Raw genomic sequence first — 26,099 nt, 5'->3', positions numbered from 1 at the left:
TATCTACAACTACAATCTACAATGAGATATCTACAGTGTAGCTGTAGCAGATAAATCTACATGGCACGTGTACTCATGTCACCGTAATGGGCCACAGGTTACAGGTCAACAGTGAGCTGACGCGACTGTACTTCTATTGTGCGACGCAAGCACACGCATTGTATTACATTTTTTGACCTCTTCTTTGGTCCGTCAAATGTGTGTTAATACAAAAATGCATGTTGCCGAGATTTTCATTTAAGAAATTGTTGATAATTGATGTATCATATTAGATGGTATCTAGTTTTACCTATTTAAAAAAAAAATAATAATTTTGTATTGTGTTAAAACCACTCGCGCAGACAATCAATTAGGCTACTTTTAATATAATTATTCAGAAACTGCTACTAGGCTACATATTTAAGTAGAGCACAGGGACGATTTATATTAAATTAAGGATTGGAACCATCCATTTCGACTAAACTCTGTATACTATTTAGAAAATTAACATTGAAATGTTATGTTCTGTTCCAAAGGCAATGAATGTCAATACATGTTAATGACCATAATAAATTGTTTCATTGATTTTAATATTTTCATCTCATCTTACTACATACAACCTACGACCCATATTTATGATAAAACGTCGGTAAATCATCGTCACCTGAAAGGCCAGGGCTGCCATGCCAACCCAGGGCTAGAGATGCCAACCGCAGATACTGATGATGGTGGTTTCATTTTTTTTACTAATTGATTTTACAATGATTTAAACTGATTCCCAAAGGTATTTATTTAGTTCATATAAAGAGTAGCCTAATTATGTTCTTTCCTAGTATATGTCATATTAACCAGATTATTAGCTTGCTCAATTGTAAAATAATGCCTCTTGACTAAACCACATAGAAGTAAGACTGTCTAAAATCAACCTCTGTGACGCTACTTGTTAAAATCCAAATAGATCCAACACAAACAAGCAACAAATCTGGTTAATCTTACTCACAATTACATTTAGTGGATAACCATAAAGCGTAAACTAACACGCGCCCGACTTATCTTTACAACTACGGTTATCACACGGTGATAAACTTGCAACTGCTGATAACCTACTTGGTTGCTTTAAACACTGACAATTGTTTAATGGCTGACAGGCGTTTAGTGACTATAAAAACTTGATTTATATTAAATACATTGTAATAAAGCAATATATGAAAATTAATTATTAACTAAATTAGTTCTTTGTATTAGTTACAGTTACAGTCATAGTTACAGAAAGCTGAAACAAGAGAAAAATACTGCGCGGGCTATAAAAACGGCAAAATGACTTCGTTAAAATAGATTTAGATAAACCGTTCAATTCCAACTTGTAACCAAACAAAACGGTCCAAGTTAGTTTCCGACGGGGAAAGTTTTGAATAGAGGGATAATTGGGAGCTGAGCTGCAGGTTGTGGCAACACTGCACATCGCGGTATCACTGGTGAATTAATCAGTGTTGCCAATACAGTAGAGCCCCAATCAAACAAATCTGTCCATAAGATCTTGTATGATGGCTCGTTTAAACCCGGGTAAATCAATATTTCGCATTATTTAATATGAGGTGACCAAATTGTATTGACATTTATTTTTTTAGTCCTTGCCGTCTTTCATCATCGTAACGAGACTGCGATTTTTTGATTTAAAATACAATTTACTAAAAAAGATAAAAAGCCCTTTCCAAACAAGTTCTATGTATGACGTGCATGTAGGCCTACAGTGTTTCCTAGTTAACTCACTCCCTGCACCTATTCTCCAGCATGATCTTTCGACATATTCTCTAAACGATTATCTACGGACGTTGTTCTGAACACATAGTTAAGTTTATACTGTTTATTTTTTTTTCTTTGACCTAGAACGGGTGGGCAGTATTTTTTACCATTCCCCGTCACGGTACTCATGTACCTACGTGTTTTTTTCAGATGGTATTCCTAGTGTCTTCTCTTCCAGGGCAAATACTATTTCCCACGCATAATTATTTTGTCTGACCCGCACTTACAGAAGTTGCCCTGATGCTTTCCTTTGGCCATCCCAATGTGCCCATATGTTTCCCCGGGTGATATCCCTGACCCGCAACCCCCCGTCCCACAGGTCATGGTCAAGGAGGTTTCTGTCCCTACCACTCCCAACACGCAGCGCCACAGTCGCTCCTGGTAATAGAGTAATCACGAGCAGACAGCAATCACCAACCGTAAAATTATAGATAATTAAATGAGTTCCTTACCCTCTTTATTTTTATCTTTACTGCCGACTCGACCATTAGCCTTGTCAGAGCCTTTTGAATAATTAGGGACTGAGTGTCTGCAGTAAACTGTAAAGCAAAGCGAGGCTGGTGTTGTGTTTGTATAGTCTAGTCCGCCGAGCACTACTTGCAGTGAAAAGTAAACCACTGCGGCAACCAACTTTGGGGAAACGAAACTTTAATCCAAAGAGGACTTTGTCAAATAATTTGACAAACAAATACTCTTTTGGTTTTATTGAATTGGTTTAAAGCTGTAACATAACAGGAGTTAGATATCATAATTCAAAACTAAGGATTTTAAAATTCCTTAGTTGATGGTTGTAAATATTAAGTTACAGAATTATAGCAAAGTTATTCAAGGGCAGTTTATAAATGATTCTTCTTCGACATAATAATTTAGGTATGTAATTATATAAGCGTTTTTAATGATGTAGGGGAGAGTGTGGTACATACTGGGACGAAAATTTTAAAACATTTTTTTCTTCAATATTAGTTGACTTAGAAGAACAATCTTTACACATAAATAAAGCACTTTTAAAACACTTTTAATGATGTTTTTTTTTCAAAATTATTAACTTATATTTAAAAGGCCAAAAACCGTTTGTCCCGCTTTATACCACTTGTCCCAACATGTACCGACCCTGGTTCAAGGTGGGACAGCAATATGGTACAAAGTGGGACAGCATATGGTGCAAAGTGGGACAATAAATGGTATAATGTGGGACATCCTGTTATGCATAGGAGATACATAAATAAGACAGTTTCAGACAAATTAAAAAAGTTTATTGATATATGTGACTTGTAAAAACTTATAGTACATAGTTAGTAATTAAACTAGGCTATAAGGCTCGAAATTGCTCCATCTTCTGCATGCTCCAAAAACTTCTTGCGACAAATCTTCGGCTATGGACCTGAAAAAAAATTTGTTTTTGTAAAATTCCACTATAATGTTCTTTAACGAATAACTATGATATGAATTAATATGTCTATAGTTTAATAGTTAAATGTAGGTCTACTTTGGCATAAAACCGACCCGCCGCTAAAACTGTATTTATGTTATAAGTAGGTAAAAAAGTAGAAAGAAATTGTTTAATTGAAAATATAGGTATTAAACAACAGTTTAATAATACCTAGGCCTAACACAAAATTATGACAATGGTTGTATTTCTGGGTAAACCGTGTTAGGGTTTACCGTGAAAAGTAAGTTAGGGTTTTTTTTAACAAACCTACGTCCTATTCTAGGTAATCTACCAAGCAGATGAGGCATGTCATATATTTATAGGTGGGTATGCTTGTATTTATAGCCTATTATGAATTGCTATAATAGTATAATAAATCAATTATCATTGCTTGTCCCACTATGTAGGCTACCGATTTCCCACTTTGTACCACCTTATTTAACATTGTCCCACTATATACCACAAATAACTGTCCCAACTTGTACCACATGTAGGGTTATATTGTTTTTAAGTTTTACTCCAAACAGTGCAGCTCAGACATCCCTGACCTCCTTCTATTGAACAAAGAAGGTCTTTTAATCTTAGGCATATCATATTTAACCTGTTTATCAAACTAATTTCATAAGAAAATGATGATTACTTACCTCAAAAATGTAACTTTTGAGACTATAGGTGTAGCAGACTGTCATTCAGTACTTTCCAACATGACTGAAACTTCAGAACTAACTTAAAACACACTGTTAGCCTTGACACAACACTTTAGGAGGGAAACTGGTCACATAGCTTTGAAGAAAGAAAAGTTATATGGAATGTCCCACTATATACCGTGTCCCACCTTGTACCACTCTCCCCTACTTTAAAATTGCATGGCCAATGCAGTATACTCACCACGAATTTACATTCTAATTTCATACGTATGCGTTGTCAACTCATATTTTTCAGTCTAAATACTGTTTGCCTACCTTCTTCGTAAGCTATTGTTAAAATGGCCTCACATGTTGTAAATTAGAACACAAATTTAAACACCATAAAACTACCACATATAAACTTATCTTAAGTTGATGAAAACTCATAATAGTAGTATCCAAATATTTGGTCACAAGTGGGAAAAATAGCATGTGATTCATTAGATAAGCGGATTAATGAACTTAAACAGATAGCCGCAGGTCCATTTTTCGCAGAACAGACTGTAAGGACTACCTGACTGCGTGCGGCGTTGCCAGTCCTACCCGTTGCAGCGTTGCCGATAACATCTCAACTTGGGGCTAGGGACAGCAGAGTGTGCACAGTTGCTTTGATTTTGATTTCCAAATTAGACTGTAGCGTAGCCCGACTATTGATTCGACAAACAACAAAAGGAATGTAAAAACTAATGTAGGTGCCACAATAGACCACTCTTTTGAGCCGAACTAAGAATGTAGGCCTAATAAGATGTAGAATGTAGATACGATGTTGAAGTATGATTGGTTTTCTACAAATACGAAGACATTGTAACGCACAACGCACGATACTGTAAATCAATGAGAGCACGGGCTTGTTTGAGAACATCCACGCGCACAGACTTATCTTGACAAGACATCGCTAACATTGTTAGTAAACGTTTGTGTAGGTTTGGTGACTTGTATTCTAATTATAGGCCTACAGTGCGTACTCGTGAGTGATCAATACACGTTTAGGCATGTGGAATGTATCGACTTATTAAATGATGAGAAAGATAAAAAGGCTTTTACAAACAAGTTCGACTAAAAATTGACCTGTACTTTCAACAAAATAGGATATACATATACAGTGTGATGGGAAAATCCAGCGAAATTACTTGTTGTTTTTTTTCCAATAAGCAAAACTTTCTGCACTGAGACTATGCTACATAAGAGGGGGGTTCTCTAGATACAAGAAAAATTACTTCAGGCCTGCCTTTAAATGTAAACACGCAGTAAAAGTACCAAAAGCTAAACTACCGAACATGGCATACGTGATCACTTAAACAATGTCACTGGCGGTGAAACGGCTGGAATACACGCCAACACGAAATCTACTATAAAAAAACATCTTCCATTTTGGGATTTTCCTAGTTATAATTTTCCTAGGGACTGTTAAATCGCATGGTTCAGTGAAAACAAAACTTAAGTGAGGTTCTATACAGCAAATAGAGATACCATTATTTAAACGTTACGTATGCAGTAGTGACGAGTAGGCCTACAAGGTGTTTGCTCTACGGTACAATATCCATCACAAAACAATTAAATATTATTAAATACAAACAAATAACAATAAAAGAAATTTGTAATTTAATTTTATTGTTATAAATAGTGGTGGGCCTATCACATAATTCAACAAGTAAATGCATTATTATGTTATTAAAACGAAAATCTGAGGAACAACTCAACAGTTTATTTTTAATTTAACAGAGACATTTTTAATCCAACGCATTATTTGTATCAATGAGGTAAACGACATTAGCACCATTTGTTTGTTTTAATTCTGTGGTCGCTGGTTTGTCTCTCCTACCGTATCTATTATTGTAGACCTACAGCGGCAGTATTTTGGAGGTCAACATCGTTGCCCATTGCAGATAATACAATTTCCTCTAGGCCTATGTGATAAGTGGACAAGGCTATCGTAATCTGTGAACTCTTTAACTGAATGAAGTCAGTTGATCCAACAGAATCCGGAGTTAATTGATAATTCGTACAAAGTGTTGCGCCATTTAAAATGTTGTTTATTTCTATAACTTAGCCCACGTCCCTTTTAGCTTTTTTTTTTTTAGAACTAGTAACTCAACTTAGTAGGCCTAGAATAGTGCAATTTGTTGTCAAATCGTACACGATTAGCCAGGAAGTAGTTGCAAGTAATAACAATTATATTGGCCGGCATTACATGCAAGTCGATTTCAGTTCACACAGAAGGGGTGAATAAATTATGCGTCCAAGGTAAAAGGTAAACTGTTTACGCAAACATAAAAGAAATGTTTAAGCGGAACAAATCTTTGGATAAACAGCGACAAATGTGATCAAGTTGATAAGGAAATACGTGTGCTGCCGAGGGCAATGTGGGGGAGGCGAGCGATAAATTGAGTGAGAGGGGGGGGGAGAGGGGGAGAGAGAAGAGTTCATCGATCCATATTGCAATCAAGAGAATAAACAGCGTGCAGTGGCCACACTGTATCCGTTTGTTGTTAACAGTTGGCAATGCTGCACTGGGTATGGGAACTTGAAATATGGGTCAACCTCAAACTCGCACTCGGTTACTTAACTGTAATTTCCGTGATAAAGTATAGATTGTTAACGCTTTATTTAAACTACTTGTGGACACATCAGGTTAAAATTCTCATCCAGTAGAAAAGTTCATTGTGCCTTTTTTAAAAAAAAAACCTTAATGATTTTCTTGACAGTACACAGAAATTATGATTTGATAAGGCAAACTATATAATTAAAAAATGTAGTAGCCTATATTGAAAACACAGTAATCGTAGCCGATTAAACCATCAACAAATCGCACCATTTGCATTCTCACTTTACACCCCTTTAACCATACAGAAACATAAGTTAGAAACATGCATAGGCCTATCGAATAAGTTATTTTTATTTGTGCGTTTATTACCATGTCTTCACGAAAAATACATGCTGTTTTTATTTGTGCGTTTATTACCATGTCTTCACGAAAAATACATGCTGTACTTGGAACTACAAACGCATAAAATGATAAACTTATCTTTAGATATATATATATATATATATATATGTATATATATATATATATATATATATATATATATATATATATATATATATAGTCAGGTTAAGAAAATCATGACGATAACCGAACACATAGTACAGAGTTGTACAAGACCACAAAGACGACAACTTGATGGACACACGTACAAGTTGTAGAGGCAGCACCGTCAGTCTGTTCAGCAACATATAGACCACGTGTAGTCTGGTCCCGGGGCAAATGACCTCGTCACTACTTCCATGCACTGGCTGAATACAATATTGGCCGCTGGACGTGGGTAGGGCGTGTAATCTGTGTAGATATATGTGTATAAACTATTACTCACGTGTTTTATTCTTTGCCGTTATACTGAACAAGTATCAGTATTCATACTCCAAATTCAAATAAATTATGATTAGGCCTAGTTGCGATATCACTTGGTTGAATGGGACCATATTTTATTTATAAACAATAGATCAGACGCAATTTAAAAGTGTATTTATAACAGTTCAGTAATTAAAATTAATTATTATATACCCGAGATTAAAAGTGCCAATGCAGGCATGATTCTCCAACCCAAAATCATTTAAAAAATAAACTCACTCGTCAACTTCAACATCAAGGTTACTGTCAACAGCATCGTAAATAATACTCAGACATTCCTTAACTTTCAAATTTTAATTTCTGTATCATAGAATATTTTCTGACATCGTCTGGTTCTGAACTTCATTTTTATAAATAATACAAGATCCAGTATGTAACTTCTGGTCCAATCGCACCAAGCTAGCTAGCAAGGTAGAAGCTAGCTAGTAGCTAGTAGTGTCTACAATAGTTGTGTGTAGAATTAATGCAAATGGATTTTCATCTTTTAACTTAAACCCTGAATCCCGCCACGCGCCAAATAGTTACGAAGAGAATTCTTTTTCATGGGGAACGATATTTGTGAATTATTATTTTTGGCGTTAGAAGGCCAAAATGTCATGTGAAGATGTTGCCTGGTTTGTTTATTTTTGTTCTTTCCGTTGGTACCGTTCCAACGAGAATTATTCATTCATATTGCCCAAATTTCTAAATGAAACTCCTGGTTCAATACAGCCGTAGCTCACCATATGTAATGAATGCCAAATCATAATCTATCCACGTGCTATCTAGCCTTGTAATACAAACACATTAAAATGTTTGATGGCTTATTAAAAATCAAAATAATTATCATGAAATATAAAATATCAGCGCACATTCTAAATGGTTACAAACTGACTGATTTATTACGTTATTTTAATTAAAAACGTGCAAGCCCATTCATTTATTTATGACTAAACGCAGTAACCTACTGTAAACCTATTTCCTATCAATCTAAACTCCTTTAGCTTGTGATCTAACAATTGCCTAAAACACACCGAAATGGATTTAAGATGTATTTATTGCAAATTTCCTTTGCACCTGTGAATAAACATAAAGCTATCAAAAGTAGACTAATTTAATAATTGTAGCCTACTTATGAAATAATTGGATTCATGAAACACAATATCCAAACTAAGCCTATATAATCTAGGTTAGTGTGATTCAAGCCTACTCTAGAGGATAGATCGGATTAAGATTTAAATAATAACCCTGTAGTACAGTTAGCGTTAACTGGAACAAAAACCTTATTCATGAAAGCGGTGCACTGATAACAAAGGAATTTGGCAGCCTTCTACAGAGCTAGTGCCAGCATATTCAAATAGATCGCCCACCGTGTAGAGTAGTGTGTATGTTTAACATTAACACTTGTTTAACTTTATCACCACTCTGACACAATTATGTAGCCTATAGTTTGTTACTTGGAAGACTTGGGAAAGCTATGACATGTGTTGAGTTGCCACCAACCCCCAATAGTGTTTGTTTTTATCGTGTATAACAACCGAGTGGGGCAACGACTAACTTATTGTGCTCCTAATACAAAACATTTTCCTACCACCATAATTAGCGCAGGTATACTTACACACAGATTAACTTTTTTGATCCTATAAGTTACCGTCAGATTAGGAAATACCGTATGCCTATGCAGAACTGTGGATAATTAAGATGTACATATAACTTAAGTTTGGTTGTGTATTAATGTTTTCCAGCTCGTCTAGGTAAATTTAAGCAATAACTCCACAATACAAACTAACAGCCAATTTGCGTTTAAAAAGATCAAATAAATACAGTACCGGTAGCTAATTTAAGCCTATACAGTAGCTCCAACAATAATCAATAGGCCTAAGGTCTAATAAGTAAATTACAGGTGGGCCGGTAGAGACAAAACATAAGTTAAGTTGGCCAAATCTGATAGCTGCATAAAGACATATTTCTGAAAAGACAAAGAGGTTTTCCTAACCGGCAAATTTAATGTTCACAGATTTGACAAATAGCGGGTACCAGCTGGCAACTTGCCAAGCAGTGTAGCCAACGTGATACGCTCAACATTTCAGGGCTACCACTAACACCAATTACAAACTACTACCAATCGTCTTGTCAACGCGTTGTATCATAAATAATATGCGATAATGCACAACTACTTCACTCCTCAGTTATGCAAAGTGCATTCACCTGTAAGTTATTACAGTTCAAATGAATCGTTGTAGGTTAAGGTAAAGAAATCGTTAGGATGAAATAACAATCGTTTATCCTGCTAACTTAAACTTAAGGCACGTGGTGGAAGTTACAAAACGTTCAAGTAAGTTTTAAAGTGTGCTAAAGGATAATTCGAAATATTAAAATCTCACGATAAAATAAAAGGAAGTCAATCGCGTTCCCAAGAATTAGTTAACTTACATTGCTCACAAAGCAATAAACTAAAAAAACTGCAGGGTATTCGTTTCCTGGTGGTATTTTAATGCACAAACTTAACATAACAAGGTCCATTATAAAATAAGTTAGGTAATAAGTTAACTTATTTGTCAATATTATCACTCATCTAACTTATTAGAGTTTAAAAAGCTTACTAGATAACTAAGGCCTATTGCATTTAATAATTAAACTTGTTAGGCACCGGTACTTACTTACAAAGTTTAAGTTCCTAGTAACGTTGTTATTTTAACTTAAGTTAACTTGTGCAGTTTAATTTTCGAGCTAACTTACCGGTATAAGTTAAAAGTTAAGTTAAGTCGACTTAATTTATATTCTTTTGGACAATAATCTTACATCCGCATTAAGTTACATTTAGGCATACGGTAATTAATAAAAACCAACTTAAGTTACCGTACTCTTTTTAGGAATTTTTTTTTTCAAAGCCAGACAAAACATATTTAAAGTTATTTTTTTAGAATCCCCATAAGTCAAGGAGAAAATCCCTCGTGGAATGCATGAGTGTCTCAGAAGCATCTCAGATTCCATTCCCCGCTTGCCTGCTATTGATTGGATAAGGAGTACAGCTAGAGAGGGAATTCTTTTAAGAGGGTTTGCTTTGCCCTTTGAAAGGTCGAGATTACTTACCTTTATATCATAATGGGAAATGAAAGTCGTTTCATCAAAGTATGTCCAAGTTAGCGTGTTTTCATCTGATCACCATTTTGTCTTTCTTGCTAACCAAAGTAACTTAAGTTATTCCAAGGTTTGGTTTAAGTTAACTTAAACGCATTAAATACTTAAAGACAATTTATGTAAAGAACTTTAAGTTATTGTGCCATGTTTTTGTTAAGTTTTAACCATAGAAATTAGGACATGTTCACATGATGATGCATATCTTGCAAGTGTATGTCTAATCACGAATCAGTAAACTAACTTAGGTAACTTAAGTTACTCGACGTAAATTAACAAGTTAGGTAAGTTAACTTATGCTTGGCCTAAGTTACTCATCTTAAAAAGTAGGAATACCTTGTATCTTAAGTTAGATAAGCAACTTTGACTGATTATTTTTATTAGGAATAAATTAATTTACTCAATAACAACTAGGCTAAGTTAAGTTAATGTGGGGTCTATTTAAAATCAACTGCTAACATGCATAGCCTATTCAAAACAAACAAAAAACAAATCAAATTTCCTACCTCCAAATCCTCATAAGTCTTGAAAGATAAAATGGCAAATCCATCGATAACGTCCTCCTCAAACGCCGGTTCTTTAGACTTTTTTCTCCGGCTGGGCGGAGGAGGTCTTTGAGGTTTTTCCCTGGTTGGGGATTCATCCTCACCACTATCGGCTGCACCACCATTTTTGACTTTGTTTTCGCGTTTTTGAGCCTGCATGCGCTGAGCTCTCTCGCGCCTTCTATTCCTCTGAGTCCGTTGTTTCACCTCGTTTTCCATCTTACCTCATCGCACCAGGAACTTCCACAATCACCTCAACACTCACACACTCAAATACACGATTGCACCGAACACATCACTTTGTTTCAAATGGCGGAAAGGGAAAAGCCACGGCATCGACTCGGCTGCTGTGAGAAAATGGCCGCGAGTAGAGCCGGCCGCACACACCGACCCACGCCCAGCGCTGATACGATTCTCTATTCCTTTGAGAATCTCCAACGCACTCCCGAACTGACTATACCGTACAGATAAAACATATTAATCAGTAATAATTTCGCACAAGATACCCAACCAATAATACACTATCACCAGCCACCGATCACCACAAGTACACACAAAGCAATGGCAAGTGAGTGTCAGTGTACAGGCTGCCAGGTTAGCCAACGTTGCGGCGCTAAATTACGCAGTGTTGCCAACACCACCAGCTGCTAGTACTATTACTACAGCGTGTGTAAACGGTTTGTTAGCGATTTGTTAACTTGGCAAGTGTTAATTTTAACAAATATTCTGCGTTTTTATTCATTCCGTAAAATACGATTTCAGATAACGTGTATCTATTCCGATTGTGAAAGAAAATAATACATACAGACAGGTTGACAGGTAGTCAATATTTATTTTTACGTATAAAATAACAAAAATACCCCCGCCGCAGAAAACCTGCAGACTAAACGAATTACCATTTACCCGATTGGATTTATATTAAAATATCTCCTTCAAATATCACATTTTCCCCCTATTTAAATATTATTAGTTAAGGAGTACTTAGGTTTGCTGCAACAGGGAGGTTAAAAAAGTGTTTTTTCATAAACATTGATATTTTGTAAAAATGTTAATAGTACTTTAGTATGAAATAAATGCATTTTCCAAATTTGATCAAAATATGTTCATCAACAAGCAAACTACAACCGTTAGGTAACTTATTCTCCATAAGAATAGCGTGGTAATTTTAGATATTCATTTTTTTAATTTTCTCCGTAACTATTAGGCACATAACAACGCTTAAATATACTAAATTATTTGTTTTTTAGCTATACAAAATGGTTTGGAAAGAAATTACAAAATGTTATGTTTTCATGGTCAAAAATAGGAAAACCCAGTTTTCACCCCATAAACCCCCGTCTCCATAGTCTTAAAAACATTAGGTTTAACGAGTACCTAGGTTTGTTGCTAAAAGGTTACTAATTAAGTGTACTTTATAGTAATTAATTGTTGTAATTAATTAATGAATTATTAATTAATTTAGTTAATTGTTGTTGTTAATTGTTGTAATTAATTGTTTGGTATAACATCAATAAAATATCCAATTTTAATCAAATTGGGGGTGATGATAGCTCACATCATAACTACATCATTCCCGATTTGCCCATGTTATGGGTATCTATATATTAATTTGAAACTGTTTTTCTTTGTCACAGCTATTTTGAGAGAACGGCTGGGCGTAGAAACTCGGGGTCGCCGGAATGGTCGCCCCCGGAAACATCACCCCCCAGGCTAAACGTGACGTCACGAAACCAGACAACCAGCTGGTATAAAATCTATGTCCGCGACCGGAATCGTTCCCCCCCCCCCCCCAAGGGCTTGACAAGTAATTTATCAAAATCTAGTTGATATGAACTAATTATGTTATTAATTTTAATTCAAACAAGTAGAAACGGAAAGGTCTTCCCCGGCAAATGTACACCCCGGAATCGTCCCCCCCTGAAACGCTACCCCTAGTAGGGCTGGGCTGCTCGGCAGCCTACCTGCTGCCCGTCTTCCTCAGTCCATTGTTCTGAGGGTCGGCCGCTCGTTCATTATTATTGTCGCTTGGACAACAGCTTTTCCACAGAAGAAAATTGCAGACGCTGTGGTGGAATATCAATCAGTAGATTTAGATGTGTATGAACTTCTAAGACAACTAAATAATGCGAGCAAAGATTGACTTTAAAAAATTATTCTTTTATACTTAATTCATAACCAACGATAATGCGTAAAGTATACATTTTCTATGTTGCATTAAATGGCAGTTATACTTATCAACATCAGTAAACTTACCTTACACCCTATGGTAATTGTTAAGCAACACATTTGTTAAAAATAGAATAATTTCTAAATGTATTAAAAATGAATCGCATTGCTTTAGGTTTGGCCCCGATTTAATTAATAATTTGAAAATTAGAAACAGATTATTAAATAAGAATAAACATAATAATATCTTTTAGGGGATTAATCCCGTAAACTTATCGAAATAATTAATTTTTAGTAATTACAAATATGTAAATGATACTATTCTAAAGGTTATGCCAAAAAGTACCTTTATTCAGATACAGCCTAGGCTAGTTTCATATCACTGGAATAGAGTCAAAATATAATGAAAGTATAATCAAAATATCAGAATCACTTTAAATCGAGAAGAGGACTTGCAATCAGTGTTGATATACCAATAAATTAGTTTTGTTATAAGATGTATATGTTTAGAAAACCTTTTTGCTACTGAAGTTTGCAAAATTATGTTTCATAATTACTAAGGGGAAAATATACGTGAGTTCAAATTTTTAATATGTATCAAAATTTGAAATGTTGAGCTGTAAACTTGTATTACATCGCTTAAACGATAGTAACATTCGTATATACTCCAATTAATGTATCATAAAGTGCCAATTATAATTAAAAATACCCCCGACACAGCAAACCTGCAGACTAAGCGAATTTCCACTTGCCTGATTGGATTTACGCTAAAATGTCTCTGTAAAAATATCACTCACATTTATTCCCTATTTAAATAACATTAGTTCAATATTCTGTGTAGCTTTGTTATACACAAGGAATTTATACAGTACCGGTTCAAACTTCATTTACAATATAATTTAAAACAATAAAATATATCAAAATCAAAATCAAGAGCACAAAAAGAAGAAAAAAGCATAAAGATAATTTTTTTTGTGTTACGCACTTTAAATTTAAGTGTTTCGTTTCTTATTCTTATTTTAGCGAATTTCCCATATAGGGAATAAGCTATTACCGTAGTACTCATGGTAAGACCTGGACGCAGGACCGATTTTTTTTTCGTTTTGAGGTCCCTAGAGGCCAAAAACACCACCCGTTCAAATACATATATATATATATATGTGTGTGTGTGTGTGTGTGTGTCCGTTAGCACGATAACTCGAGCAAAAATGATCCGATTTTGTTTAAATTTGGTACAAACGTGTAAACCTACGTTTATTCGAACGAGTTCGCGATCCAGCATGATCGGACCATGGGAACGGGGATTTACGGGGGGTTTTATGGGGGTAAAAATAGGTTCTTCCCATTTTTGACCCAAAAAACATAAAATTTAGCAATTTCGTTCAAAACCATTTTGTAGAGCTTAAAAAAACAAATAATTTAGTATATTGAAGCGTTATTATGCGCCTAATGGTTACGGAGAAAATTCAAAAAAATTGTAAATTTAAAATTCCCATGTTATTCTTATGGAGAATAAGTAACCTGTTGTAGTTTGCTTGCTTATAAACATATTTTGATCAAATTTGGAAAACGTTTTTATTTCTTACTAACTATTAACATTTAAAAAAAAAAACAAAAAACAGTTTTACCCTCCCTGATGCAGCAAACCTAAGTACTTGTTAAACTAATTCTATTTAAATTGGGAATAAATGTTATATTTTTAAGTAGACATTTCAGTGTAAATCAAATCAGTCAAATGGAAATTCGCTTAGTCTGCAGGTTTGCTGCGGTGGGGGTATTTATTTCTTTTTATAAATACACATTTTGCTACTGTAGTACCTTTACCTATTTGGTAGTGTTTGGACACCTTCTTATATGGGAAAAGGTTGAAAAATATGTAGATAATATTTCAAATTATCAAATCAAATATTTAGTCATTTTAACTACGTAAAAAATAATGTAAGTAAATAATTAAATATATTTTCTTAAATTGTTTTTGGCAACAAATAAATCATTAAAAACCTGGTAAACATTAAAGACCAAGAGCACAACAAATAAAGAAAGCAAAGAGAAAAATCATTTTTGTCCTAAATGAAAAATGGCTTTAATACAAAAAATAACGTTTTACTAAGTTGTAGAATATGCCTACGGTTATCTGTAAATATCAACTTATGCTCTTATTTAAGATTTCCTTCTGACTCCTTGCGGGATGTCCCCATTATATGACAGAAAACTGACATTCTTTAAAACGTTGTTTTTAGGTGTGGTGTTTATGTACCAAATCTTATTGATTTATCTATTGCCGTTTTGAAAATATTAAGCCTATGCGGGACTTTATAAATACACCCTGTATATGTGACCGTGAGCGCGGTAACTCGGGCAATAACGCTGCGAGTTTGATGAGATATGTTACAAACGTGTAAGCCTAAGTTTATTAGAACGAGTTCGTGAACCAGCATAATCGGACTATGGGAACGGGTGTGTCTGAATTGCGAACACCTCCAAAATGCTGGAGACTGAACATAAGTCGCCAAGATTGCGCACAAATATTCGGAATCGGGGAAAATGGATGAGTCACTGTTTCTTGTAATTTATGGAAGATTTAATACAATTGTTTTAAATGTAATGTTTTAAGACTTGACTTGGCATGTACAAAAACGCAAAGAGTGGAAAAGTAAACGGATAAGCAAGAATTCATATGGGTGGGTTTCATCGATTTCCACTAGAGTGTGCAATTAATTGTGATATATTATATTTTTAAACGTGACAGAGTTTTTTTTCATTTCAGGATTCTGAATCAACCACTTTCGCGATTTCGTGATTTTTGTGTTGAAATAAATATAATTTTCTAAGAAAGGGAATGTCAATGCCATGATTTCATTTTTTTAAGTTTAATTTTTTTTGTCTAGCAGCCGACGCTAATAATTTAAAGTCGTTTCAGTGCTGTTTTAACTAACAGCTGGTTTCAAACTGTCATTGACGTTTTTTATGTTACAAGTGGTAGTTTACTTAAATATTGATCGCCGGTGATTGCCCGCATACTGTTTTAATTTTAAATGTTGTTTTTTCCTACCGTAACGGATCTTCGTATTCAGGAAATCTGTAGTTTTGAACTATACATGTCTAATACTTCTACCCTTGGGTAAAATCAAGATTTGTCTGAAATCAAATCTGTGTAAGTAGGCCTATAAGTTTATGCCATGAAAGTTATGTCATGTTTGTAGAATGTGTGTAGTCTATATCGATATACCAAAATTTCGAGGGTTATAAAAATGTAAACCGGTGTAGCAAGTCTCTAGAAAACACTGGGGAAAATCCCCTACCATATTTTGAGCTGATTTTATTGTTAGTGCAACTTCAGAGTATACTTTTTACAAATTACATTAACATTTTCAAAATCTGTTTAAAACTCAATGAGGCGTTCTGTTGACAAATTAACCCCTTCCAAATTAATTAAGTACATAGGCTAGATAACACTGATAATTATGAATTATGTTAATGTACGAATTATGGTAAAAAGATGAAACTGACTTTAGTAAATAACTAACTAAACTTTTCCTTGACTATGTTAAACAAACGTATTTGGCTCAGGTATTCTTGGGAGGGATACCTGAAGTGGGGAAGTCTAAGCTATTTTACAAAAAATACTTCCCGCTATAAATACAGTTGTACTCTACGAATTAATAGTCTGCAAATTACAGACGAATTCCATAAATCAATACTCTGAGAATAGTGGATACTATACTTAGGATTATGTTCTCTTGCAAACTTTTAAGTTATACGTATTAATATTCTGCGAACTACAGGTAGATTTAAATGTGTAACTTTCAAAACAATGGGCGACCGTTCATGGAATAACTGTACTACTTCAATGTCAATTTAGTTATTTAATATCAGCAGTGTGAAATCATGAAATAAAGTGAATGTGACACTGTTGCTTGCTTCTCTGTCAACGCAAACGTAAACAGTGTGAGCTTTTTCCTGTTTATTGCCGAAGAAACTAACCAATATTTACTTTCTAAATTCTTTTTACGGGAAAGAGTCCTTCACCAATATCAAATCAGGAATATTCTCAATGCATTTATTTTACCATAAAATCCAGACAATTATTTAATGTATAAAAATTATATACAGCATTTATTGCTCAATGTTTACAATTTAAGAATTAGGAAATGTGAAAATATGTTTGTCAAGTGTGTACTTTATTATGATGTTGAGTGGTTGAAGCATGCTCATATTAATACGAGTTGATTCCTTACTTAATTGTCACTATTACTATAAACATTTTATTTCATTTCCACGTTTTTCAAATACATTTTATACGTTGACGGAAAAAAAAACTATATGTAATTTATACATCATTTGATGTATAAAATTAAGAGGAAATGTCAATAGAAAGCACAATATCAAAGTGTTAATTTGTATTTATCTTAATATCCACAACATTTGCGTAAAAATACCAAATCCTTCCCATTCTTGCGAGTTCAGTCGAGCGGTGGTAATATGGGACAGTCTCTACCCTTGTGAACAATAGCTGGCTCGAGTCACGAGCCCAAGCCCTACAGCAGGTATACCGGGGGAGATCATGGCAGGGGGGGACCTTTCCGGGGTGTGCATTTTGAAAACGATCGGGGTTAACGTATCCGGTTAACATCAATTCTAATTAGAAAATCTGGTAATTGTATATGATAAGTGAATATAATTATCTAATTAATACGCAAACTCAAAAATAACTCGTCATATCGACGAGTGCATGCTGCAACTGAAATTGAGTGTCCGCGGCCGGAAACATCACCCCCCGGTCTTTGACGTCAATATGAAGTAGGGGGGTGATGTTTCCGGGGGCGACCTTTCCGCGTCCCCGAAACTCGGTATGCCCCCAGTACACTCTCGCCGAGGCAAGGCGAGCGTTGGCGAGTGCGAGAGTGTACTCGGTTCGCTCGTCTTCTCTCGCCTTGACTCGGGTCGCCTCGCCTCGCCTTGACTCGTGCTCGCCGGCGCTCCATCTGGAGTCGGTTTTTTTTCGGGCATACTGCCCCCAGTACACTCTCGCCGAGACGCTCACCAAGACGCCTCGCCGAGTAATTCGGGCGAGAGCTTATGCGAGGTAACCGTGTACACTCTCGCATTTTCTCGCAGTCGAAATGGAATAAACTTCGATGTGGAAGTAGCGCTCGCCACTCGTGCAGTCTCGGGTCCTTTGACTCGTGTCAAAAAACCGACTCCAGATGGAGCGCCGGCGAGCACGAGGCAAGGCGAGGCGAGGCGACCCGAGTCAAGGCGAGAGAAGACGAGCGAGTAGAGGTGTCTAAAGAAAGGTCTTGGTCTGTAGATGAGCCACCAAAAGAGAAACATGGTGAATTCCCTTGGGGCTCTGCCTCCGTGGCCTTTAAATTCCCATCCCATGTTATTCTTATGGAGGAAAACGGGGTTTTTGTCACAGCTAATTTGAGAGAACGGCTGGGCATAGAAACTTGGTCGGGGTAAGAAAGGTCTTGGTCTGTAGATGAGCCATCAAAAGAGGAAAGAGGTTAATTCCCTTGGGGCTCTGCCCCAGAAGCCTTTAAAGTTGCCTCTTCAGATTTGTTTACATTACGACCATATGCAAAATTCTACACTACTTTTTAATGCAACAGCTGTTAATATTTAAATTGAGATTTATTGAATTTGTCAAAATGAAGTACAGTATTTGCAATGGATTTTTCTGATTTTAAAATTGATTTTCTTCTGCATCGTGTCATGTTTTGCAATATAATGTTCTATTACCAAATCAGTGGAAAATCCTAATATCACAGTAACTTTTAAAATTATTTCTTATGGAGTTAACTTATATCTATTGTATGGGTTGGTTTCTGCCTTTTTTACCACTTCTTGGAGATTGTACGTTGGTGATATTCTTTGGCATATTGCATCTGTAGACAAAACTTGGGTTAATGTAATTATTACAATGGGAAAGAGCGAGAAATCCTGGACAATTTGATATAGGCTAAAAATAAAACTGAATTAACACTGTGCTACATTTCTTGAGCAATCATTGAAATACCGATTTGCAAACAATGGAAACATAGAAAAATTCATAGAACAGAACCAAGTAGAAGAAATAGAAATAATGTTTTTTTTTTACACTAAAAACACTAAAAAAACAAGATTAGCTTTTTGAAAAAAGATAAGATATTTACAAAAGATTTTTATTATATCTAACTGTTGTGTAGATCGTGAGTATTTCCATAATCTTTAAACCACCTGAATGCTTCGCAATTGCTCGAATTCGAGCAACAGGTACACTAGTTTAAATTTAAAAGGAATTAAATATTTTTGTCAGCTGATTCGACCAAACAAGTTGGTTCTATGATATTCAATAGCATTAAAATGTTATAAGGTTTACCAACAGGGTGCAGCACTATTTTATTTTTTTGCTATTTATGGCAACAGTTAATTTGAAGTAAGCAGCATCAAAAAGCTGTGATACACAATGAGAACTGTCAAAGTAGAATGTCTTACAGTAATGTTTATGTTTTTAATTTAATACATAATTTGTGATATCGTGTGAATGTTTGATAATTTGATTTTTTATATTTTTTACGTGCAGTGGTAGAACAGAATGGCCATGGTGGATATGTAATACTATAGATACTGTATATACTATAATATATCTGTAATACTTTTTTTGAGGGAGAGGAGGGAAAATGCATTTACGCACACAGGTCGCCAGCCTGTAGTGTGAGACTCCTGAACCTATCAGACTACTCACTAAAAAAACCCCTCTACTCTGTTGGACACAGACCTGGAATTGTTTGTTACATTACTTCAAGTCAGGCCAACATGTGATCTAAGCCCTCAGGGCTCTAACCGTTTTTGGCATTTAGATACTTCATGACCTACACCGCATCCCGGTCAAGGTCGAGCTCCTTGGCGCGGAGAATACCCTGGATGTAATGGGTAGACGGACCGAAGATCCCAGGGTTAAAATTGACCTGAGAATTGTTTACCTGTTTTGGCGAGGCTTGACCGAAGATCCCAGCACCATGAGGGGTCGAGCTGGGACCTTCAGTCAAGCCTCGCTCTTGGGATCTTCATCGAGTTTGATGAGGGTTGACAAGGGGCACCGATAACACCTCACACCATGGGTCACTTACATTTTGCAGTAATTTAAAATAAAATATTAAGTAATAGTTGGGGGCCATGGGAAGGCCAGCAGTCAGTTTATTTATATGACTTGAAGTAATATGCCAACAATTACAAACAAAAATATGTTACTTTGACAGATCCCTCATTGATTATGAACAGATTATGCAATTATTTGTTTTATAGGTCTTAGCTTAGTATTATTAGTAGTGGCGAATTTGAAGGAAATCCTCGTAGCCTTTTTCGCGATAATTGTGCAACCAACCAATCACGCAAATATTGATCATAAAAGAGTAGAGGATTATTTCCTTATGTGGGTAATCCATAGATGAAACATACTCCCTTAGTAGATTTCTCAACCTTATGGAACAGCTGAAGCCAATTTTATACTTCTGTTCGGTGCGAATGTGTGTTATTTGCCATCACTGTATACCTGGCTGAGTGAGTCATCAGCCCCAACTCTAGTCCATCGGTCATCACCCCTCGAGGCCTGAGCCTTCATAACTCCGAGTATTTCATAAATGCAGTCACCAAAGTAGAGTTAAGACCCCAGAATGTTTTGTTTGAATCAGTAATGAATTAAAAATAAGATTGTCTTTAAAAACTGCTTTAATGAAATCTTAAATAAATATTACGTGAATACAGGGTGAACAACTTAATCACCATTGCTATCTAAGACACTATTAGATTTAGGGAAAACATCAAAGGGAACTTCAACTATTTTCTTGTGACATACAAAAGTATGAATTCCACTTTTAAAAAATCGCCAGTATTTTCCAATATGGAGGTTAACTTTAAAATTACTTATTAGACAACTTGTAACCTATTTTATGATGATTTTAGAATGTAAATGCAATTTTCAATTTTAAGACTAATTTATTGCATTTCTTCTCAAAGCTTACTCGTTCAGGAGCTATCATGCAGAATGTTCCAAAAAGCCACTTTTCCCAAAATGCAACACATTGTAACTCCTAAATGTAGCTTTATAGACGAAATTCAACTAATGAAAACGTTTTTAAAATTACAGTCTAAACTCGTCATAAAATACAAGGTGTTCCATAAGAAATTTGTAAGTTACCTGCCATATTGAAAATATCAGCCATTAAAAAAAGAAATTCATATTCTTGTATGTTGTAAGATAAAAGTTGGATTTTCCCATATAATGTTTTTTGCCCTGTATATTCGCAGAATATTAAACACTGAAACTGTGGTTATTAAGGTAATATTTCAAGTATTTTAATGAAATTTAACCTTATAGATGCATCATGTACTGTGCCAAATGTCATTTCTATATTATCTATTGTGATAACTAATCTTAGGCCCTATAAGGAATATTCAAATAGTTTAAAATACCTTGACATAGATAGGCCTATTCTGTTTAACTTGCGATTATGTGAACTTTTTTGCGTCTTTTTTAGCCGAACAAGATGGTAAAATTAATTTTCACAATTCATAGTTGTAACTGGAGTTAGCCTATAAGGTGTCCGGGCAAATGCGGACACGGAATATTGGGGACACATCATTAAAGAGGGCATAAGCGGACACTAGAGATTACTGCTAACTGACAAGGGGTTGACAGGTCTCTGCAAATATTTCAAGGGTGGAACATTGCGGACACATGTATCTACGATGGGGAAAAAGGTGTGAGGGAGGGAGGCCACGGGTATTAAAAGTTTAAATCTTTTATCTTTCTATTCAAGTAATTCTTTCTATTCTGATAGTATAGCTAGACTATCCCTATACTATTATACACGTTACGTTTGTGCTTACAATGTTTTTAAAGATTGCTCCAATGATTTCCAAAACTGGAACTAATAGCCTTCAACAAATTTTGTTATTTATTATGAATATTTTGTGGAGTCTATACTGTTAATAATTAAATTTTCATAAGAGATCGGTTGCCAGATTGACAATGTTTGTTAATTAAATAAAGAATAAAGACGGGGCATCACTAAGAGATATTGGTTTTCTTACTTTACAGTATTAGCAAACAGCTGTTATCTGGATAAATCCTTGTGTGGGAAGTTCGTAAAACCAGTGTAGTGTGGCGTAAGAGTTTTTTATCGTGCACTTAGTCAGCTGATGAAATAAACAGCAAAATGCAACGACCTATTTTATTTTCTGAAGTATAAAATATTATAATTATTTATGTAATATCCAAACAAATTGTTTCATGAGTTTAAAATGTACTAATTTTTCTGTGTACTATGATGTCATGTACTCGCCCGGTAAGCTTCACTGTGCACGCACGAAAATCATGTGAAAATCCGCGAACTGTCGTGCTTGCACGGTAAAACACCACTTACCGGGCTAGTAGTGTAATATACTATTCCTGAAGGCCTGTCAAAACTGTACGACGTGTCTATCGGCTCCTGCCCTTCAGTACCCTAAGTTGAAGGACTTTTTGGACTATTTTGTGGAGACGTGGCTGGAAAATCAACAAATCCCCATCGAGATGTGGAATTGTGTTGGAAAACGGCACAGGACTACAAATGCTGTTGAAGGATGGCATAATAAAATCATCACCATCATCGGCAACCCTCACCCACGATTGAGCTTGTTGGTCGACTGTTTAAACAAAGAAGCGGAACACACCAACTACATGTGTATGAAAATTGAGATGTATCTGGAAGGCAAGAAGAGGAAGAAACAATATATGAAACTTGAGGAAAGAATTGACAAAGCAATTGAAACTGCAATTGTGACACAACACTTTGGTTGTTACTGATGTAAATGTGTATAAAATGTTTATGATGAAGCCTTAATAAGCTGACTATGTATATATTCAAGAAAAATTAATATAATAGAGGGTTATTGTAGAAACTATTGATGTATATAGTAGACTTGACGAAGCCTAAGTAAGCTGATTTTAAACACGCCAAAATGATATTACGAAATGTTACTATCATTTTGACAGTCCACAGCCTGTGGACTGCAGTTCGTGTGTAAAGTGTGATGGAAATCGGTCTTTATAATCTGTTAAATCAAATTGTTTATATAGGGAATTATCTATTACCGTGATGCGGCACAACAGGATAGGCATAATATATCCAATAGCACAAATGGAAATTCGCTAAACAGGTCTCATGGCAAGACCTACTAACCAGACCAGGCTAGACCCGGAACCGAAGTAGATTTTATTTTTTTGTTTTAAGCTACCCAGAGGCTAAAAACAGTTCGTTCAAATATGTATGTGCAATATAGAGATATTTGTACATGCGTCCATTAGCACTATAACTCAAGTAAGAAAAATACGATTTTGGCAACATTTGAAACAAACATTTAAAAATATACGTTTTTTTCAAAGGAGATCGGGAACCAGCATGTCCGGACTAATAAAGTAAGGAAACCAATATCTCTTAGCGGTTCCCCATCTTTATTCTTTATTTATTTAACAAACATTGTCAATCTGGCAACCGATCTCTAATAAAAATATAATATCTATTGTTCTTTCTATGTTGATATTTATAAAAAATATAAATATCAACAGCTTTAAAATCAAAGCTAACAATTAACTATCAAAGCTCTACAAAATATTCATAATAAATAACAACATTTGTTGAAGGCTATTAGTCCCAGTTTTGGAAATCGTTGGAGCAATTTTTAACAACATTGTAAGCACAAACGTAACGCGTATAATAGTGTAGGGATAGTCGAAGATAGTTGAAAGATTTAAACTGCCTAATACCCTCCCTCCCTCGCACCTTTTTCCCCATCGTAGATACATGTGTCCGCAATGTTCCACCCTTGAAATATTTGCAGAGACCTGTCAACCCCTTGTCAGGTAGCAGTAATCTCTAGTGTCCGCTTATGCCCTCTTTAATGATGTGTCCCCAATATTCCGTGTCCGCATTTGCCCGGCATTCAGCCTATAACCATTAATTTAATATACAAACAAATATAAGTAAAACTATATGGTTGTGACATATAGGAACGGTCAAGGCAGGAATTCCGGGAACTGGCCCTACTGGTGGAAAAGGACACTGGTGGCAAATAGTAGGACACCGTTCGGTGCACTGTAGATGTCGTGTTTGTTTACAATATTAATTTCTTGTTGTTTGAGTCATTTGAACCCCCGTTTAACCAAATAAAACTATATAATCATAAATAATAACCAATCCTCTACTTATATAATCAAACAGTAAAGCACAAATCATCAAATTAACTCTAAAATAATGGAAACAAAATTTCGTCGACACTAGCCACCAGTGTCACCGGACATGTACGAGACACGAAAAACTACTTTCAAAATTTACAATGGAATGGGAAGTCTACTTGTTTTGGTTAGTCTATGGTAGTTCACTGTTTTTTGTAATTATGATAGACTAGCAGAGTACCCGTCCTTCGTACGGGGTTGGCATATAAGTTTAAATTGCTTATTGCAGTTAAACTCAAGCTTTGCGTTTGCAATGGGGGAGGACAAAGTTTGATAAAAATTGCTTCTAAAAATTGACGGTATACTATGGTATTACACATTTACCATAGCCATAATGTTCTACCTCTTCACCTAAACAATAAAGAAAAATAAAATATTACAATTTTAAAAAATCACAAATTATTCATGACATAATCATAACTGTAAACAATCCTACTTTGACAGTTGTCATTGCGTATCACAGTTGTTTGTTGTTGTTGCTGCTTAGTTCAAATTAGCTGTTTACATAAATGCAAAAAAATATATAGTGCTGCACCCTGTTGGTAAATCTTATAACTGTTTAATGCTTTTGTATATCATAGAACCAACTTTTTTAGTTGAAACAGCTGACTAAATTCTTTAATTCCCTTTAAATATGAATACTCATAAGATTAACATGGGGAACTACAGAGCCACTGGGGCGGAGCCCGAAGGGATTTTTGAGATAAGAATATGCCTATATGTTAATCGGGAATGTGAGCTATCATCATGCCAAATTCCAGCCCAATCCATCCACTGGTTTATTCGTGATTGAACTTCAAACACACAAACAAACGAACAAACAAACACACAAACTTTCACATTTATAATATAAGTAAGATAAGATTTCACCTATATATTTTCTTATATTAAAAAATATCTATATACTTATTTAATACGCAAGCAAGATTTTTGTGACAATTACTCCTCCGAAACTACTGAACCGATTGACATGTTTTTGGTGTCATTGGAAAGAGCATAACGTGAAGTTGTGCAGGAAACTTTCTTTTTTAGGAAATAATTGAGCGAGGCCTGGGGGCCGCCCTTTAAAGTTTCGTATTTCTCCATAAGATTAACATGGGAAACAAATATTGTTATGAAACTCCAGCTGTTGTCAGAAATGCTGTTCTGCTATTTAATTTAATTTGTTTACAAGGAAAGTTGTTTCTCGGTGCCATGTGATCAATAAATTATAGTTTTGCATATATTTTAAATGATATACACTATATAAAATGATAGTGCTGTGATACAGTACATTAAGAGATCTTAATTTAAATAATCACTAAGCAGAATTGAACCTTTGCCTATATGTTTCCTGGTAAGTGTGTTGTAACTGTTTCTCATAGTATATTATAGTATCTTAAAGTAAAACCGAATTATTCTTTTCTGTATTTTCACCCCGTAGCGAAGCACGGGCAGGGCAACTAGTATCATACTAATATCCTAAATGTGACATTTTGGATGTATGTATGGATGAATGTTTCGTCACCCAAACACGACCGAACCTATTAAGGTATACAATATTTCACTATAGCCTCACGCGTAAAATGTTCTCTTGCCCCAAAATAAAGCTTTTGAGACGACTATTGAACGATAAGTTTTATCACGATGTAAATAACAACCCTAAACTTTAAACAAAATTATCTGATCTTTCACAGTCTAGTAAATTTCAATAAGTAAACACAAC

The 26,099-nt window shown here is 35.2% G+C and overlaps 1 protein-coding gene across 9 annotated transcripts in view; it reads right to left on the bottom strand.

Moving 5' to 3' along the window:
- Positions 1–11,514, bottom strand: part of LOC128989846 (uncharacterized) — a 232,733-nt gene extending 221,219 nt beyond the window's left edge. For all 9 annotated transcript variants that reach the window (XM_054411928.1, XM_054411972.1, XM_054411955.1 and 6 more), the window contains exon 1: positions 10,930–11,514. In XM_054411928.1, coding sequence (XP_054267903.1) covers positions 10,930–11,187 — 258 coding nt within the window. In that variant the 5' untranslated portion in view covers positions 11,188–11,514. The remainder of the gene's footprint in view (positions 1–10,929) is intronic.
- Positions 11,515–26,099: the final 14,585 nt, after the last annotated feature.

This window comes from Macrosteles quadrilineatus, unplaced genomic scaffold (genome assembly GCF_028750875.1).
Source record: "Macrosteles quadrilineatus isolate MER2022 unplaced genomic scaffold, UCM_ALF_1.0 Scaffold_1__1_contigs__length_201487025, whole genome shotgun sequence".
Taxonomy (NCBI): domain Eukaryota; kingdom Metazoa; phylum Arthropoda; class Insecta; order Hemiptera; family Cicadellidae; genus Macrosteles; species Macrosteles quadrilineatus.
The sequence above is the reverse complement of the archived record's forward strand: the minus strand, read 5'-3'. Positions and strand labels throughout refer to the sequence as shown.